This window comes from Plasmodium relictum, assembly GCF_900005765.1.
Source record: "Plasmodium relictum strain SGS1 genome assembly, chromosome: 12".
NCBI lineage: Eukaryota > Apicomplexa > Aconoidasida > Haemosporida > Plasmodiidae > Plasmodium > Plasmodium relictum.
The window spans coordinates 2141447-2162508 of NC_041690.1; the positions used below are offsets into that span (position 1 = coordinate 2141447).

The 21062-nt window shown below is 19.7% G+C and overlaps 4 protein-coding genes across 4 annotated transcripts; 2 read left to right on the top strand and 2 right to left on the bottom strand.

Moving 5' to 3' along the window:
• Nucleotides 1-982: 982 nt before the first annotated feature.
• PRELSG_1254800 (conserved Plasmodium protein, unknown function) lies at nt 983-1921 on the top strand (the record flags this gene model as incomplete). The annotated part of the gene is made up of 1 exon (XM_028678363.1): nt 983-1921. One exon carries the CDS (start codon nt 983-985, stop codon nt 1919-1921), a length of 939 nt encoding a protein of 312 aa, XP_028534660.1.
• Nucleotides 1922-3081: 1160 nt separating this feature from the next.
• PMT (phosphoethanolamine N-methyltransferase, putative) lies at nt 3082-4114 on the bottom strand (the record flags this gene model as incomplete). Its single annotated transcript, XM_028678364.1, has 4 exons — nt 3082-3701; nt 3775-3857; nt 3927-3957; nt 4054-4114. The coding sequence occupies 4 exons, from the start codon at nt 4112-4114 to the stop codon at nt 3082-3084; spliced, it is 795 nt and encodes a 264-aa protein (XP_028534661.1).
• Nucleotides 4115-5695: 1581 nt separating this feature from the next.
• ApiAP2 (transcription factor with AP2 domain(s), putative) lies at nt 5696-17698 on the top strand (the record flags this gene model as incomplete). The annotated part of the gene is made up of 1 exon (XM_028678365.1): nt 5696-17698. The coding sequence occupies one exon, from the start codon at nt 5696-5698 to the stop codon at nt 17696-17698; it is 12003 nt and encodes a 4000-aa protein (XP_028534662.1).
• A 1162-nt stretch (nt 17699-18860) lies between these two features.
• PEPCK (phosphoenolpyruvate carboxykinase, putative) lies at nt 18861-20612 on the bottom strand (the record flags this gene model as incomplete). The annotated part of the gene is made up of 1 exon (XM_028678366.1): nt 18861-20612. The coding sequence occupies one exon, from the start codon at nt 20610-20612 to the stop codon at nt 18861-18863; it is 1752 nt and encodes a 583-aa protein (XP_028534663.1).
• Between the last annotated feature and the right edge of the window lie 450 nt (nt 20613-21062).

A 21062-nucleotide genomic window follows, 5' to 3' on the forward strand; every position in this document is an offset into this window, starting at 1 on the left:
CTAAAGATATATCATTAAATACTACATATATATGTATTAAATTGAAATGCTAAAAATGCTTGCACCATATTAAAAAATACGTATGCATATATATATATAAACATTAATATCATAAAATACAAAAAAAAAAAAAAATAAATAAATAAATATTTCTAGGAGGGTATGATTAAAAACTAAATAGTTTAACAAAACTATTATATTTTACTGTATTTTTTTTTTTTTAAATTTAAAATATAAAAATTAATATAATGGTTTTTATTTAAATATGCACCCTCTCAAAATATATGAATTATAATTATTTATGTGTTTTTTTTTAAGATTTTTTTAAAAAAACAGAAATGTGTACTCTAAAAAATTGAAAACGATATATTATTTGTTGTTTTAAATCGTTAATGTATCTTTGTCCAAATTTTTAGATGTTGCTTCTTTTTTTCTTTTTTTTTAATTTGATGTCGCATTCATTTTTTTTAATTTATTAAAGAGAGAAAAGAAGTATAATATATTTTTAAAAACACCTCTTTCTTTTCTATTCTTATTTATTTAAAATTAAAATATATTATCCAAGATTTTATGAGTAGCAAAAAAAAAAAAAATATAAAAGTAAAAATAATATTAAAATACATTAAGGGCATATTTTAAATATAAATATTGATATACGTATGCTATTTAATAAGTGCATATGTGCATGTTCAGTATTTGGTTATAAGTATATTTTAAAACAGAATAAAAAATAATAAAAAAAAGTAATAAAATACATTAAAAATAAAAAAAATATATTTTTTAAAGTATATATTCTCATTTTATTACATATGAATGTGTATGCAAATATATTCAAAAAAAGCATATGATTGCATATTAAGTTTTTTTCTTTTTTACATAAACTATTAAAAGTAAACAAATATATAAATATATATGTATAACTCTTTTTTTTTTTTTTTGTTAATATTAAATAATTGAAAATAAAGAGGAAACATAACAAAAAATGAAAAATAATTTTCAAAATGAACATTTTAAAGAAGGCAATTACATTAAAGCTTGGATCAAAAAATCGGAAAATCCTGAATTATATAAAGATTTTAATGATTTAGAGGATGAATCTTGTACAAATGAATTTATAAAAGTTGTTGATTTTAATAATTTTAATAGTAATTTTATAAATACAATAATGAACGAACATTCACCTGAAAGAATAAACAAAAATAAAAAAAGAAAAGCATATTGCTTATTTTATAATAGTGAAATTGAGTCAGAAAATAATAGCTATAATGATGAGCATAAAAATTATAATAATATATATTCATCTTATGAAGATACTGAAATAAAATATTTTAAACCTTTAGATAAAACACCATCTTGTGATATGAAAGACAGACAAATAATTTATTATAAAGATGAAAATTCGTCAATTAAAAAATTGAAAAGAGAAAATTCTTGTTCAGAAAATAATTATGACATTTTTTGTAATAATATAGTGGATTCTTCTCCATATTTAAAATTAAAACAATGTACTAAACCAAGTTATGGAAGTGAAAGTACTAGTGAATTTTTTAAAAATTATGAATTTGAAACTCCAATCAAAGTTTTAAGATCAAAGGAAAAAAATTATGACTTTAAAAATAAAAAAGATAGCTCTACTAATACAACTAAAGAAAATTCTTATCAAGAAAATGTTTCTTCAAATAATAGTGAAACTAAGAGAACAATCAATTTTTCTAATAAAACAGAAGATTTCAACGATTTGCAATCCAATTCAGATAATGAATATTTAACATCTTCTGAATATGTAGATGAGGAAGATTTATCGAGATATAGACGCAAAAAACAAAGTGAAGTTAATTTCCTAGGACAAAAATTAGATTATAAAGTAGTTGGAAATGTTATAAATTGTTCAAAAAATCATCCACGTTTTACTATGTTATAATGAAAATTTTTTTAGATTTTGTTTTTTAAAAATACTTTCATTAATAAATTAAAAAAGGAAAATTAGCAGATACAAAATTTAACTATTTTTACAAAAAAAAAAAAAATATATTTTCCTCAATGAGGTTGTACAAAAGTTACTTTGTTTCAAAAATTTATAATTATTTTAAAAAAAAATTGTAACTGTTTATATATATATATATATAAAGGAAGAAAGATTTTTTTTTTTTTAAGTTAACATTTCATATATATATGTGCACATTAAAAAAAAATTAAATTATATTTCTATTTCTTAATTTATAAAGAACTTTATTTTTTCTTTTTATAAATTATTACTAAAATTATTTGTCATTTTTTTTTTTTTTTATTATACAAATTATCTTAATTTTTACAAAAAAAAAATTTCATAAAATAATTTTTTTTCATTTTTATTTTTCTACATTTGCATAGTATTATTTTATTATACTTTTTTAAATATGAATTTAAAACAAGAAGGAACCTTAAATTATTTATAATCTATGTATGGTATAAGAAAAAAATAAAAAAATAAAATAAAAAATAAAGTGTTTATGTATTTTCTTTTTTTTTTTTTTTTTTGTTTACTTTTTCATCTTTATATATTTCTTTAATTTATATTATTTAATTTTTCTTTTATTTTTTAAATATATGTAAAAATTACACTAATAAAGTATATATATTTTTTTGTTTATTTTTGAATATTTATTTTAGTTGTATTTTTTTTTTTTTTATTACATATATTTATTTAAATTTAATTAGGTGCGTAAATTAATATTATTTTAATATTATTATTAGCATTTATAAAAAAAACTTGTAAACAATATTTTCTATTTTTTCAAGTTCTATTTTATGACTTTTTTTTTAATAAAAAGTTAATATAAAACAATAGCTTAATTATTTAATTAATAATTAATTTTATAAGTTATTATTTGCATAGGAAAAAAAAGTAAAAGCATAAAATTTACTATCATAAAGTAATATTTGTGATATGTTTTTCTTTTGAAAAACATTAACCATACAAAGGAATTGTATGTAAAGATGTATATATGTGCATTTATTTTTTTCCTCTTTTTTAAGGAGATATAAATTCAATTAAAAAGGATAAAATTATTTTTATTTAATAAAAAATACTAATGTATATTTTTAACATTTAACAGCTTTAAAATATCCCCACATCTGTATTTTTTTTTTACTATCTTTAATTTTTCTAGTCCACCCGTCTCGTAAGGTATTGTATTCCTCAGTAGAAAATTGTTTCAAAAATTCATCTTTTTTATCTTCTAATTTTTTAACTTCCGTTTCTAATAACTCTAACCAAAAGTCACTTATATCTTTTGATATTACATTTTTGAATTTGCTAGAAATAAGTAAATCTTTATATTCTTCAACAGTTGTTAATGTATATTTTCTTTGTTTAACATACTCTTTAAATTCTTTATCCCATTTTTCTGGTTTGCTAGCACAATAATCAGTCACTAAAAGAATTCCATTGGGCTTTAACCATGAATAACATTTTTCAAATAATTTCTTCTTATTTTCAAGGGGAAGATGCAAAATAGAATCTCTACTATATATCATATCAAAAGTGTTTTCAGGAAAATGTTTCATTAATATATCATTGGCCTCAAATTCAATTTTTTTATTTTCTATATTCCTTTTTTTTGCTATGTTAACCATTTTTTCTGATATATCTATCCCATAAACATGTGCTCCATATTTCTTATTTAAATATTTACATCCACCACCTAATCCTGATCCTATGTCTAAAGAAAAAAAAAGAAAATTAAAAATATATTGTAAAATATATAGAGAGAGAGAGTTTAGTTTCAATAATACCCAAAATTTTGGAATTTTCATTCAATTCTATGTCATTTAAAATTTTAATTGTTGCATCTAATCCTCCTGATGAAATAAAATCTCTATTAAAAAAAAAAGAAAAAAATATTAATTATATTATTTTACTTTTTACTTTTTTTTCTCTTTATTACTCTCCAAATATGAATTCATATGATTTTATTCCTATGTAAAATTAAAAATATACATATATATATGTATCTATGTATATTTAAATTTAATATTTTTATTTTTAATTATATATATATATAATTTAATTACCTTCTTCTGTATACTGATTGCTTTCTAAGAATGTTTTATCTATTTTAAATTGTTTATCCATCTTATTGAAAAAATTTAAAAATTATAATAAAAAAGAGATTAATAAAAATTTGCCAAGAAAATAAGAATAAAAATTATATTAAATAAAATTATAAAAAATAAAATAAAATTTATTTTTGTGAAATTAAGAAAAGTTTGCTTTTATTTTTATCTTCGTGGAAATAACAATTTTCATGTGTTAATATTTTAAAAACATGTAAAAATGTAATTATTAAATTTTAATAAAATTTTTATTTAATTGTTTAGTATTTTTTATTTTTTTTACTTTTATTTTTATTTATTTTATTTTATTTTATTTTATTTTTTTTTTTTTAAACTGTTCATTTGTAAAGAATAAAAATAATTAATATTAGTAAAAAAAATGTTCATGAAATTTGCTTTTATAGTTTGTGAAATAAATAAGCTACTTAGTGTATGGTTAAAAATAAAATATCTTGTTTATCTTCTTCGATAACCGCTATGCATTATTATATAAAATTAAAGAGATAATATTTACGTATACATAAGTGCAAGTATCTTGCTCCTATTTTAAGGAAAATACATCAATTTCGAAAGTGCACGTTAAAAATTAAAGAAAATAATATAATATTTATTCTGTAATATTATAAATATACTACAAAAATAAAATTTTTCGTTTTTTGAGATATATGCATTCAAGCTTACTATTTCAAAAAATAAGAAAAAAAAAAGAATGAAATAAAAAAAAGAGATTTTTTTTAAGGTATATAGTTCTTTAGGAATATTTTACTAATATAAGTAATTCCCTTCTTAGATTTATATCATGCAATGGGATAGTCTAACAAAAAACTATCTTGAAGCATTTTAAATGTATTCATTTAATTTATTCTAATATATTTTTTTCAAAAAAACAAGAAAATGAAAAATTGCAGTTTTTATTCATAATTTTATGAATTCATAACAATTGTAACTTTTTATATTTGTAAGAAATTGCATCTCTAAAAAGCATATATCGCATGCATAGGAATTTTTAATGATTTTGAAGGATTTATACAACATACCTTAAAAATTTTTTTAAAATAATAAATTCATTTTTATTTGTACAACTGTTTTGTTTTCTGAAAAATTATATTCCTAGTTATAATAATTAATCCTAATTTTGCTAAGCTTTTCAATTATTACTTAAGTGGGAGAAAAAAAAAAAAAAAAAATTTTTTTTTTATAAATAATTGAAATATTTCATATATATATATATTTTTATACATTAATAATACTCATTTTGCTGTAGTTTTTTGAAGTTTGCTATATCTTTGATTCTACCTTTCATATTTTCAAACATTTTAAAATATAATTCATTCAATTATTCACTTCTCTTAACACAAAAGAACTATATTTTTTAAAAAAAAAGTTATTTCAATTTTTAATTGATGGCTGGCTAATACAGAATATAAAATGAATAATACTAATATTTATTTCGTAAAAAAAAGTAATATTTTGAAATTCAAGAGCAAAGTTTTGTTTTTTAATAAATAAATATATGGCCTTAAATAAAAGAGATCCATCTTATGAATGATATGAGAAAAAAGATTGAATTAAAAATTTTGTTATATACTTATAGAAAAATATGAAAAATGATAATGGAATAATTTATAATATAGATAATAAACAAAAAATTGACAAAATAATTAACAATGAAAAAAACAGTTCCAAAAAAAATGAGAAAAATAATGAAATAAATAATAATGAAAATAATATTGAAAAATTAATTAATCAACATAATTCACGTGATAATTTGAATAAATTAAAATTGGCATCATTCGATACATCAAAACACATCAATTTTTGTCAAAATAAAAAAATTAATTTAAAAGAAAATTCCAATAATTGTCAAAAAAATAATTGCAAGAAAAATGATATTGAAGCACATGAATACAATGGGCATTTTATAAATAAGGAAAAAAATATTCCTGATAATCATCAAAAAAATAGAGAAAATATATACAAAAAAATGAGTGAAAAAATGGAAGTAACTAATTTTTTTAAAGAAAAAAGTATTGAACAAAATAAAAATTCAGAAGTACATACAAATTTTAATAATATAAATAATATTTTTAATACTTTATTTGAAGAAAATTTAAATTTTAAAAATCATTTAACAGAAAGTTTAAGTTTTTCAAATATTCCAACGAATAAATTAAATCCATGTGAAAATTTTTTAAAAAATCCATCAAATAATGAAAATTTTATAGTACATAATAAAAATGATGAGACGAAAAATAAAATGAATACATTGAATTATAATAATTATAAAAATCAATTTGAAGATGAAAATGAAGTAGAAGCAAGAGATTTGCGTATTAAAAATATGAATACATTTGATACAAATCAAGAGAATTACTATGAAAGAAATGATGATAATATATATCTTAAGAAAAATGATATAGAAAAGAATTGTGTAAATAATGATAATTTTAATAATTATACTCTTTTAAATAATGAAAGCAAAATATACAATAATAACAAAAATTATGTTATGTATAATTCAGATAATATGGAAAATGAAAATATTTTAAATGAAACTGAAGAAATTCCAATAATAAATAAAAAAGTTATTAATTCAAATAATTATATAATTGAAAAAAAGGAAGAAAAAAATAATGAAAATTATTCAAATGAAAAATTTATAATTGATAATTTTAATACACAAAAAAATTATTTTTTAAATAATAAAAAGGATTATAATGATAGCAATAATAATAATAATAAATACATAGAAAATAATAAAAATAATTATAATAATTACATCTTTTATAAAAATAATGTATGCAACAATAAAATAGAAAATAATTTTATTGATAAATATAAGATAAACAATAAAAATGCAAATTATAATGAATCTAATAATATAAAAATAACATATAATAATTGTATGAATCCTAATGAAATTAATAATTTAAACAAAGATAATTTAATTATCAGTAAAATGGATCATTTAAATACTGATAATAATGATAATGATAGAAAAACATATTTTTTAAAAAATGAAATAGTTGACAAAACAGGTTATAATACTCAAGAAAACAACAGTGATGGATTTATTAAAAATAGTTTAATAGATAACATAAATACACTGGATAACTTCAAATTAATGAATTATAATAATAACTCAGAATACAATGATATAAATAATAATCACTTAATTAAATATAGCAATAATGTAAATAATTATAATGATGGCCATATTTATTCCATGTATGATACATTTATGTCTCCTAATTACAACTTCAACAACGATGACAATAATGTTAATAATCTATTTATTAATAATGATTCTATAAATAGTTTCAGCTATGCTCCTAATAATAACGGTTGCTATATGGGAGATAATTATGAAAATAATATTTATATTAATAGTAATTCACCAATGAAGAATGAACAATATATTAATTATAATAAAAATTATGCAAGTAATAATAATATCAATAATAATAATATTTATGCTAACGAAAAATCGATTAATAATTTAGAATATAACAATAATGGCTATGTCACTGTAAATTCTGCTAGTAATTTAAATTATGTAAATGATAAAAATCAAGAAAATTTAAAAGGTAATATATCACATAAGAAAGATAATGAATATATGGAATATAAATTTCCTGGTTTTATAAAGGATAATGCTTCATATGATAAAAAATATTATAATACTTTTTCAAAAAATGATTTGATATGTGAAAATAAAGAATTTGTGGACAATAATTATAGTAATTCAATTAAAAATAATAAAGAACAGAACATGAATTTTAATAATAAAAATTATAATAATTTTAATAGTAATAATAATTATATTGAAAATAACAAAATAAAATTAAAAAAAACAGAAAATGATTCATATAATTTAAATGATGAAAAAGAAAAAATAGACATATTTTGTGATATGTTATTTAACAAAGAAAAAAGAGCAATAAATAATAGAGAAATGAATTACAGTAAAAATAGAGAAGCTGAATTAAGTAATGAAGATGTAAATAATTCATTTAAGAATTTTACTAATGATAATCAAACCTTAAGGCATATTTCTTATAATGAGAAAAACAATTCTGAATATGCAGAATTAATACATCCAAAAATAAACGATAATTATTGTTTAAATAAATTAAGAAGTAATTTTTTAGAAAATAATTTTAATAATTTTGATAGCCAATATATTAATTATAAAAAGCAGAGCAATGCTTCAGTTAATGAAATAAATAATAATACACAACCAAGTTTAAAAAAAAAAGCACATTTTACTAATGAGTTTCCAAAAAATAAACAAAATGAAGAAAATGAATTATATGGAAATAAAGGATTTCTTTATGAAGGTATACAAAACTTTAATAATTCCGAAAGTTTATATACTATAAAAAATAAAGATATTAATAATTCTTTTGAGCTTAGTTTATTTGATAATAACAATGAGTTAAATAATAAATACGAGGGATTATTTGAAAAGAAAATGATATATAATTTGTATTTGCAATCATTATTAACAAATATAAATAATTCATATAAAAACGAAAATTCATCTCCTATAAGTGATGAAAACATAAAGAATGGGGTAAATGATCAATTGATATTATTCAATTTAAATAATATGCAGAATAAAATTTTAAATAAATTTCCAAAAATAAAAAATTATTTTTCATATTTAGATTATTATATAGAATCATTGCGATTATTATACAATAAACTATTAAGTAATAGAAATTTAATATTAAAATTAGCTAAAGAAATTTTCTCAAAAAATATAAATGAAAAAAAAATTTATAGCTCTATTGATGAAAGGCACTCTTATTTTAGAGAATTATTATCAATGCTATTGCCTCAACCACCTATATTTCCATCTTTTGAAATTTGGATATATATGGATAAAAAAAATGCTTCACAAATTCATAAACTTCACTTAACATTATATATTATTTATCAAAAAATAATTTATAATTTTTCTAATATATTACTTCAAATAAATAGTGACATAAACTATTCGAATAAAAATAAAACCAGTAAAAATAATGTAGCTGATTCTTTAAATTATTACGTTGATGACAAGCATGAAAAACACCCTAATGAATTTAAAAGTTCTTTGAACAGCGAATATATTTCAAAAGACATCGTGGAAATAGAGGAAGATATAACTCACAAAAATTCTCCTATTAATGAATTAAAGTCAAATGATAGTAAAATATTAGTACCTTCAGCTACTAATAAAATAATGAAATACAGTGATGCCGATCTGAATTTTAAAAATAAAAAAATAGAAAAGAAATACTTATTGGAAATTAATAAAAAATTAGAAAATATAATGAATTCAATTAATAATATATCTAATATGATAAATAAAAAAAAGGAATCCATATTAGATAATAAAAGGGATTTAAATTCTGTCCGTGAAATAATTAGTGATAAAAAAAGACGTTCTGTTGAAACCATAGATGATAACATTGAATTGTCTAATAATAATTTATATGAACGAGAGAATGATCATGACCATTTTTTACCTGAGTTAAGAAAAGAAAGCTGTTTAGAAAATGTACGCAATATTAATGAAAAAAAGAAAAATTATACATTTAATAATCAAATTGTTGCATATGATGATTTGAAAAATGATGAATTATTCGAAAACTTATCTAATATAAAATTAGATAAAAATAACTCAGTTTATGATGAAAATACATTAAATTTATTAGATAAAATTAAATATGAGTTAAGTGATGTATACAATGAGATATTTAATTTAAATAAATATAACGATTTTGTATCAATCAATGATCAATCAAATGATTTTTCAGGATTACGCAATTCCATGAGTTATAGTACTATATCAAATACAAAATCCAAACTTAAAAATTCTTATTTAAATGGTTTATTAGATAATGAAGATTTCAATTATAACGAGTTAAATAATCCATTTAATAATTATTTTAATTTTTCAAATAACCAATCTCTGAATAAAAAGGATTTTAATAACCGAAATAAATTGATAAACAATATTGAAAATATCAATTTATGCTCAAACGAGAGTATAAATGATATAATATATGACTTAAATTGTACAGACGATATTTTTAAAAGACTTATAATACTTTCCAAAAATTATTATAATAACTTATCAGAATATGATAATTATTTAATTAATGCTTATAAAGAAAATGAAAAAAAATATAAAGGTTTTAATGAAATTAAAAATTCTAATAATATAGATGACGAATTATTTTACAACAAATTATTGCCTAGTAATGAAAAAAATAACATATCTGTTAATAATAATAATATTAATATTTCTAATAAAGATAATTACAAAAATATTAATATAAGCATGAATAATTCTCTTATTTGTGATACAAATGGAGATGTTAGTATCTACAGTAAAGAAAAGGAAAATGATACTTTAAATAAATTAAATAAGAACTCTTTTATTTTCACTAATAATGATGAAAATAATTCTATCAATAATAATGATTTAAAAAAAAAAGAAGATTTTATAAATATGAATTTACATAGTTTTAAAAATTCTTTTGAAAATTTAACTTTAGATAATCAAAATGATTTTAACGAGAAAAATAATTCATTAATATTATCAGAAAAAGATGAAAGTGATATTATTATAAATAAAAAGAAACAATTATTTTTATCTGATGATGTATCAAAAAATAAAAGAATAGAAGCTGTAAACGAAGGCTTTTCTGGTTATAGCAAAAATAATGAGATTATAAATTACAGTAATGATAATAATATGAATAATAATCATAATGATAATAATGGTAATGATAATGATATTAATAATAAGAGGAACAATAATAATAATAAGGATGATAATGATATTGATAAAAAAAATAGTAATGATAAGGATAATAATAATAGTATAAAATATAATAACAGCAATGATTTTAATAATAATATTAGGCTTATTGGAAAAAAGTTTAATGAGGATAATAAAAATAGCAATAATTTAATTGATAATAATACTAATAATAATAATTATAATAGTAATAATGATAATGACGATAAAGTAAATAATTTTTTAGAAAATGTAAAAAATGAAATGTTAAAATCAGAAGTTAAATATGCCACAGATAACTTCTCAAATAATGAAAAGTTAAATTATGATTATTTCTTTTTAAATTCTAATAATTCTGATAATCTTTTAATGGAGAAAGAAAATAATAGTAGTGAAGCTCAAGTTCATGAGTTAAGCAATTTTTTCAGTAAGAATATGAATTTTTATGATAACAGAAATTCTATGACAAATAATATTCCTATTTCTGAAAATATATTTGAACCCCCTAAAATAAATCATGACACAAGTGAGACAAAATTAAAAGAAGAGAATAAGTACTATGAGAAATTAAAAATAAAAAAGAATAATTCATATATCAGCAATCCAAATGAAAAAATTGATGAGCAATTGTCATATTTACAGAGTAATTTTGTACTAAATAAAAGGGAAGCAACTAAAAATCCCTTATCTATTATAAAAGGTCAAGAAAATTGCTATCATAATCAAGATAATATTTCATCAAATTTTTTAAATGCAGAGAACTTATTAAATAGTGATTCTCTAAAATATGATATAAATTCACATGATAAATATGATATAATTATAAATAATAACTTAGAAAATAATAGTATAAATAGAAAATATTTAAATAATCATTTGAATAATGGAATATTAAGAAATGATAATATTAGGGATAATTTATTAATGGATAATAATAGTAATTTAATAGTAGATGCTAATATAAACAATAGTGATAATAATTTATTGAATCAAAATATTTTGAGCAATGGCATTGTAAATAACAACACAATTAATGAAAAAATCATAAATCTTGATATTGCGAATTATAATAAAATTGATGATAATATTATAAATAACCATTTAATAAATGATAACATAAATTATTACAATACTTCATCTCATTTATTAAATTATAGAAATTTAAAAAATGATTTAGAAAACAATATTTTTAGCAGTCAAATAATAGATAATAAATTAATAGATAATAAAGTCCCAGATAATAATCTAATAAGTAATGAATTTAGGGATAATGATAACTTAAATATTTTATGTGATGATAATTTAAATCCTTGTATTAATTTTCATAAAGGTGATATTGAAGATTTTAAAAATAGTTCATTAGAAAGTAGGACACTCGTAAATGTTGATAATAATTATTATAAAGGAAAAGTGGAAACAAATGATATGAAAGATTTTTCAGAAAATGGAATGAAAAATAAAAGAAAATATAATTTTTCAAATGATCAAAATTTAATAGAAGACGATGCTATTTCAAAAAGTATTACAAAAAGTCCCCAAAATTCAAAATATACTACTGAAAATTTGTCCTCTACAGAAATATGGAAATATGATAATGATCATCCAAAACAATCAAATGAAATAAATTATGATGAAAATACAAAAAAAAGTTTAAATAACGTAGCAGAGATAAAAGATATAGAAAATAAAGATAAGATTAATAATGTGAATAAAACAAAATTAAAAAAAATGTTGGAAATAACTGATAAGTTAATTGGAAAAAAATATAGGGGTATATCTTATGATCCTACGAGAAATGGATGGTCAACATTTGTCTATAAAGGAGGAGTAAGACATAAAAAATTTTTTTCTTCATTTAAATACGGAAATTTATTAGCAAAAAAAAAGTCAATAGAATGGAGATTAAAAAATTTGAACCCTAATTCACATGCATATGCTTTTTCCTTGCAAGCTAAAGAAGAATTTAATGCAATTTTAAATAACGATTATGAAGAAATGAACACTTCAAGTGATAAAAAAAATCAAGATAATTCGGATAATATGAATAGAGATATTTTATATATAAACGCCTTTTTAAATTTATTTAATGATGAAAAAGAAAAGAAATATTCATCAGATGAGAGTGATAAAATGAAAAAATCAAGAAATAATGAAGTAAAAAACAATTCTAAAAAAAAAATTAAAAAGAACAATATTGAAAGTAACTGTGATTCATCAAATAAAAAAAATTTGAATACATCAGTAAATTATGATACTAATATTAGTTGTTCTAATGAATATACAGCTGATTTAAATGATAAAAATACAAAAGATATTGATCAAAATGAATTTATAAATAAAAAAAAAAATAATCAGAATAAAAATAAGAAAAATAAAAAAACAGAAGGTGGCAACAATTCTGAATATAAAAAAAATAAGAAAGAAAGATATATGAACCTAAAAAAAAAAAAATTTATTAATAAATTACACCTTAAGAATAATTTTAAAAATTTTAGTGATATTAATAAACTTGAAAGTGACGGTATATTATTTGAAAAAATAAATGAAAATAATGATATTGGAAAAGAAAATGACTCTTGTAATTTAAAAAAAAATGATCGAGATAATGATTCTTTTTTAAATGAAAAAAATTTTTCAGTTTTTTTGAATGAAAAAAACTTAAATTCGAAAATTCCATATAATACTGAGAATAATATCAAAAAAATAGCTAATAAAGAAAGTTATAAAAAGGTTAACATGAAAATAAATAAAAAAAAAAAAAAAAAAGAAAAAAATAATAAAATTAATGGATCATATAATGATTCCCTATCGAATAAATATTTTGATAAAACAAAGTTTTATGAAAAAGGTGATGAACAAATTAATTCTGATAATGAAAACAAATTTAATAGCATGTGTTTGAGTAACTCATCAGATGATATATCCATAAATAATTCTGAAGCAATAATGAATGAAAAAAATAATTCTTTTATAAAATATATGAATAAAAAAAAAAGAAAAAGAAATTTAAGAGATAAAAACGAATCAATTAGTGAAATAGACATATTAGATAAAAATGATTCGGCAGATGAAAATAATTTAATGAAAGAAAATGAATTATTTGATAAGATATATTCATTATGCGAAAATGATTATATAGATTACGATAATATTTTAGAAAAAATTGAAGAATTTAGTGATGACGATTCTACAAACAAAAATTATATATCTTATAATTCTGAGGATATAAATGAAGATAACATATTTGATGATAAGTATTTAATGGAAAATTTTCATTTAGTAGACAAAAATAAATTAGGAAATAAAATGGAAGTTCAAGATGATAATAAATTGAAAAATAAGAGTAATATGGTTAATGAAGACAATTATTTAATGAATGATAATGGTACGTTGACTGAAGTTGATACTGCTGATGAAGAAGAAATTATAAATAAATTTTATTCATTAGGAAAGAATGATTCAATAAAAGAAAATTCTTGGACAAAAGAAATGAATATTATGAATAGTATGAATTCAATAGAAGATAATGAAATTATAAATGAAGAAAAAGAATCAAATGAAAATAAAATAAAAGATATAAAGAAAAATGAAATAAATGAAAATACACAAAAAAAAATGAATATTCCAAACGAAAAAGAAATTGATGATACTAATGAAAATAATAATGAAAATAAAATTGACTCTTATTTTTCAGTTTATCATGATAGAAACAGCAATATTTTGAGTCAAAACAGTTTTAAACATATAGATGAACTTAGTGAAGAGAAAAGAAAGCTTTATGTGGGTAATAAAAATGTGAATGATCAAAACTATTATATTTATAAGGATAAATTATTAAAATATATGAGTGAATGCACGTGTACAAATGAAGAAGAAAAAAATGTTTTTATGAAGTTTTTGAATTTGAAAACAGGATGGATTTTACTAGAATTAAGTGATTTAGAGGAAACTTATCATGATTATTTTAGAAGTAAGATAGAATCATTTTATAAAGCATATTTGCTAAAAGTGAAAATTAATAATAGACAGAATGAAAATATTAAGGAACTTCAAATAATTTTTGAAAAAAAATTAAATACTCCATGGAAACATATGATATTTCCATTATATTTTTTGTACATTTTTAATTATAAAATTTTTTCTATCTTAAAACGTACAAACAAAAAAGTAAGTATTACGAATGATGTTAATGATAAACAACTTAAAAGTAACATTAGGGGAATAAATTACATAAAATATAAAAAGGCTTGGTGTTTCACATATATTGATATAGATGAAAAAAAGAAAAAAAAATGTTTTTCAATTCTTGAGTATGGATTTATGGAATCCAAAGCCTTAGCAATATTATTTCGAAAGAGTTTTGTTTCTCATTTAACTAAAGTGCAAAATTTTTTAAAAAATGTTATATTTAGAAATAAATTGACAACTATAAATAAGTTGAGTAATTATAAGACAATATATGATTATATAGATTATTATAAGAAATATGAAGAATTTTTAGTTTGTTATGGCAAAATTATTTATTTTAATGAAATGAAATATATATATTTATCCTCTGGAAACAAGCAAAATGCACTAAATTACCTACCGTTTGAAGTACACGATAAATTATCTAATGAAATAGAGCCAATAAACTTAATAACAGCTACAAGAAATTATTTTTCCAAAAAATCAAAATTATTAAAATTTCCTAAAGGTGTTGTATATTTATCCGGTTACTTTTTATGGGTAGCATTATTTTTAAATAAAAATAATAAAGAAATAATTTTTTCTTTCTCAGTTCGTAAATATTCTTTTGAAAATGCTAAAGCTAGATGTATTGAATGCTACTATTGCTTATTACATAAGTATAAATTTCATCCAATAAATATATCTGGGGTAATAGATTTAGTACTAGAAAGTGACATAGAATGTAAAAGCTATAATCTTTTAGATTATTCTTCTGAAGAATTAATATCATTAGAATATTTATTTCATTATTTTTCTCCATCAAATTATATAATTAAAGACGATACAGTTTATAAAAAGTTTTCCTCTATTGAAAAAGATCTTCATAAAGAATATGATCAAATGTTTCCAAACGAATATGTCCATTTGGATAATTATCAAAGTTATGAAACAAGGGATAATTATTTATGTAATGAAATTTATATGAACAATGAATGTAATTTCTTTTCGAATAGCTGTAACAATACATCTATTAGAGATGATAGTATATATGTTGATGATGACTCTAAGATGGAGCAAAATACCTTTAAAGAAAATATTGATTCAAAGATTTATTTGGATAAAAATTATACCCCAAATATCAATAAAGAAGGCAATGATCAGAATATTTATGAAGAAAAACTTAGTAATAAAAATTCATGTAATAGTTCTTTTGAAAGTATATTTAATATCAATAATGATAGTATAAATCATAATGCTTCAACGCATAAATATGAAATTATTGATGAAAATGAAATTAAAAATGAAACGGAAAAAAATATCGACAATTATATTTTAAGAAATTATTCCAATACTTCTAATGATTTGAGAACAATTCACAACAAAAAATGTGATAAGAAAAACATTCCTTTATATTTTACTGATGATGAAAAAAAAAAAACCATATATAGAAGTAATTCACATAATGAAGAAAACAATTATGATTTCGTTTCAACTATGCAAAATGAGAAAACAAAAAAGGAAGAAAATAAATTTAGCAGTACAAGAAATTTTATTAATAAAGAAAATTTAAGCAAAATAAAAACACGTGAAAACTGCAATGATGCAAATAATAAAGATAAAAGTGTCATCCATTTTAATGAAAATTCGAACGAAGAGAAAAAAAATAGTTTAATAAATCAAAATAATGAAAAATTTAATGATTGTATTAATGACTACATGTTCCAAAAACATTTTAACATGTTAGTTGAAAACATAAATGATAATAATACAAATAAGAATAATAAAAATACTTTCAATGATACTAATATCTATATTAATCATGCTGATAAAATAAATAATAATTATAGATATTCCTCTGAAGAAAAGAATATCTCCTTCAAGAAAAAAAAATATAATGAACTAGAAAAAGAAAATAACCAGGAGTATGGAAACACTTTTCATTTAAATGACCATAAAGCGAATGATTTCAATAATTCAATAGATGAAGACAATCTAGAAAAAAAAAATGACTCAGAACATTTTTTTAATGAGAATAATTTTCAGCAAGAATACAAAAGTAATGACAAATCATTCTTAAACTCAGATTATTATAAGAAAATTTTGAATAAAAGTATATATCATTTTTTTGATAATAATTTACAAGATGATTATTTAAAAAAAAAGTATAATGAATTATTTAATGAAAGTGAAGTTAAAATAAATTTATTTAAAAAAATAGATAAAAAAGAGGAACATCTGGGAATTTTTATGTTATTAAATTGCCAGTGGTTATCTGATTCTTTTGTTAATAATATTCATCAAATAGAAACGAAATATGCTAACATTTACTCTTTTGAAAATTATCGTAATACACGTGAGGAAATTCTAAAATGGAAATGTAAAAAAAACTTTATTAAAGAATGCTCAGAAATAGCTAAAAAATTTCCGAGAAAAGTTGGAGTCCATTATGATTCTTATGCGCATGCTTGGGTGGTTAACTGTTCCTTTAATGGAAAAAGACATGATAAAAAATTTTTAGTTAAGACGTTTGGTTTTCTACAAGCAAGAAAATTAGCCATTGAACACAGAGAAAAATGGATGCAATTAAAAAAATTTCACAGTATGCAAAATTTAAAAAAAAAAATAAATAAAAAATAAAAAAATAAATAAATAAAAAATAATAAATAAATAATTTGATTTTAATCATAACAATTAAAAAAAAAAAAAATAATAAAAATTCTTTTAATATAGTTCTACATATACAAAATAATTTATTCACTACTATTTTTTTTAAGTTCTCTCTCTTTTTTTTAATTATTAATGTTTATATTACTTATAATTATCATATAGTTTGTAATATAATTTTATGTAAAAGCATGCATTATTATGTTTTTATAATTCATATATATATATATATGTGTATTATTTAAATTTGTATAATAAAGTGCGTATACTTAAATGTATGCTTTTAACTTATTCATTAGCATGCTTCATTAACATGACATATAATTTTTTTCTTACTATTTTCTCATATTTTTTATAATATATATAACCCTTTAGAAGTATGTATATATTTTCTTTATAAATATATAGCCGTTTTAGCTATTGAAGATATATGGCCATTTGTGTTCAATTATTTTTCTTTTTTATATTTCTTCTTTTAAACATTTTTTTTTGTATTACATTTTTTATCATGTTTTTGACAGTTGTAATATGATTTTTATTTTTTTGTTTACAAAAATGTCTTTAAAAAGTGTAGTTTGAAAATACAGAACAAACAACGCTAAAAGAGTAATTCTATTAATCATATTAGATAACAAAAAATATTTATAAAAGTATGAATTGTAAAATTTTTTTTTATAATTGTTTAATATCTATTATAAAAATATATAAGCATCTATATTAATAAGTTTTTTTTTTTTTTAACTATTAATAATGATTAAAAAGGTTTTTTATCCGTTAATTCTATAAAAAGTTATATTAGTTAATATATATATTATTTTGAATGTATAACTTTAAAAATATAAATAGTATTGATGCTGTATTTTTTTTTCAAATGCTAATAATAACAATAAAGAAAAGAAGGTTTTGTAAAAATACTAAAAATATATATATAGAGCAAACAATAAAAAAAATAAACTGGGCCATTAATAAAAATTATTTTTAATAATAATTCAATGAAATTAATGTTATATATGAATACCTTTGTGCATAAGCACTTGCATATATATACGTGTATTTATATTTCAATTAAATAATTCTAATTTAATTATTGTAATTAGACTATATTTATAATATAAAAAAAAATTATTTTTTTTTTTTAAAGTTGAGGTCCTCCAGAGATAATATCTGGGCCTGCTTTGTCTGAGAATAGTTTAAAATTATTTATAAATTCATTAGCTAAATTACGAAGATTTTTTAAATAATCCTCTTTATCTTTCCATCCAATTAATGGATCCAAAACTTCATCAGGTATGCCATCTAAATGAACAGGTACATTAAAATTAAAAATAGGAGTTTTTTTGTATTCAATGTCGTTTAACTTATTTCCATGTATATAATCTACTAGCAAGCGAGTGTATTTTAGTGGTATTCTCACACCGTTTTGAGATCCATATGGGCCATAAATCCAACCAGTATTTAATAACCATACATTTGCTTTATGTTTTTGATATTTTTCTGCCAACATTTTTGCATAAACCATTGGATGAAGAGCTAAGAACGGAGCTGCATAACAAGAAGAAAAAGTAGCTGTTGGTTTCAATACATCATCTTCTGTCCCTGCCATTTTACTAGTATATCCACTAACGAAATGATACATCATTTGATAGAGATCTAATTTGGACAAAGGAGGGATAACACCAAAGGCATCACAAGTTAGTAGAATAATATTTTTGGGATGACTATTTATATATGCAGGTATTTTGGCATTGTCTATATAAGAGAGGGGATATGCACATCTTGTATTTTCCGTAATAGAACAATTATTATAATCTACTTCTCTGGTAATTGGATCCATAACTACATTTTCCAGTATTGCACCAAATTTGATTGCTTTAAAAATTTCTGGTTCTTGTTTTTTTGATAATCCTTTACATTTAGCATAGCATCCTCCTTCTATATTAAAAATACCTTCATCTGTCCAAACATGTTCATCATCTCCAATAAGATATCTATTTGCATCCGCTGATAAAGTTGTTTTTCCTGTACCAGATAGACCAAAGAATAAAGTAACATCATTATTTATTCCTACATTACATGAGGAATGTAATGGTAGTTTTCCTTCCTTTGGCATTTTATACATAAACAAAGTTAAAATTCCTTTTTTCATTTCTCCTGCATATTGAGTACCTAATATAACCATATTCATTGACCCGAAATTCAAAATTACTGAAGTTTTACTTGACATACCTTCTGTTAATCGATTTGATGGAAAATCTCCAGCATTATAAATAATAAAATCAGGAACAAAATTTTGAATTTCTTCAATTTTCTTAGGTGGTATTAGCATATTTAACATAAATAACGCATGATATGCTCTTGATGTTATAACTCTTACTTTAATTCTACATGTTTCATCCCAACCTGCATAAGCATCTATTACATATAAATTAGGTTGTAAATTTAGATAGTCTATTGCTCTACTTTTATTTATTTCATAAGATTTTTCCTTAATTGGAATATTTACATTTCCCCACCATATATCATTTTCTGAACTTTTCTCTTTAACAATTCTTTTATCAGAAGGAGATCTTCCCGTTTTTTCTCCTGATATACAACATAATGCTCCAGTACTTGTTATGTATGAATTGGATTCATACTTTAGTGCCATTTCATATAAAAATGCAGGTGTAGAATTATGATGTATGCTATTAACATGTAAACCTAATTCATGAACTTCTTCAGTAAACTTTGATTCTTGCTCCTGACTTAACGTTAATATATCCTTAGAACTCATTATTGGTCCCACCGGTTTTTTATATACTAAATTCCTTCTTACTTCTTCAATTACTATTTTCTTTATGTCTTCCATTCTCTCAGTTATATCACATTTTGATGATTTGCTAGTCATTTTTACTAAGATACTATGATGCTATTTCTAATTAATAATTTAATTATATTTTAAAAAGGAAAAAAAATAATAAAAAATAAGATAATAATATACAAAAAAAAAATTATGTTCTTTATTTATGTATATCTTTCAGCATTTTCATTTTAATTAAAATAAAAAAAATTAATTTTCATAATATAAATGAGAAAAAAAAGAGAAAAAAAAAAGAGAAAAAAGAAAAGGGAAAATAAGAGAGAAAAAAAAAAAATAATAAAAAAAAAATTAAGAATTAAAAATTAAAGGCATGTACTAAAAATATCCATATAATAAACAAAAAAATACAAATATTTTTTTTTGTAACATATATAATAAAAAAAGAAATTAAAAAGACTAATACTGTATAAAATTATATGCACCAAACATGTAACAATATAAAATTTTAATGAATTAAATTAACAAATACATAAAATG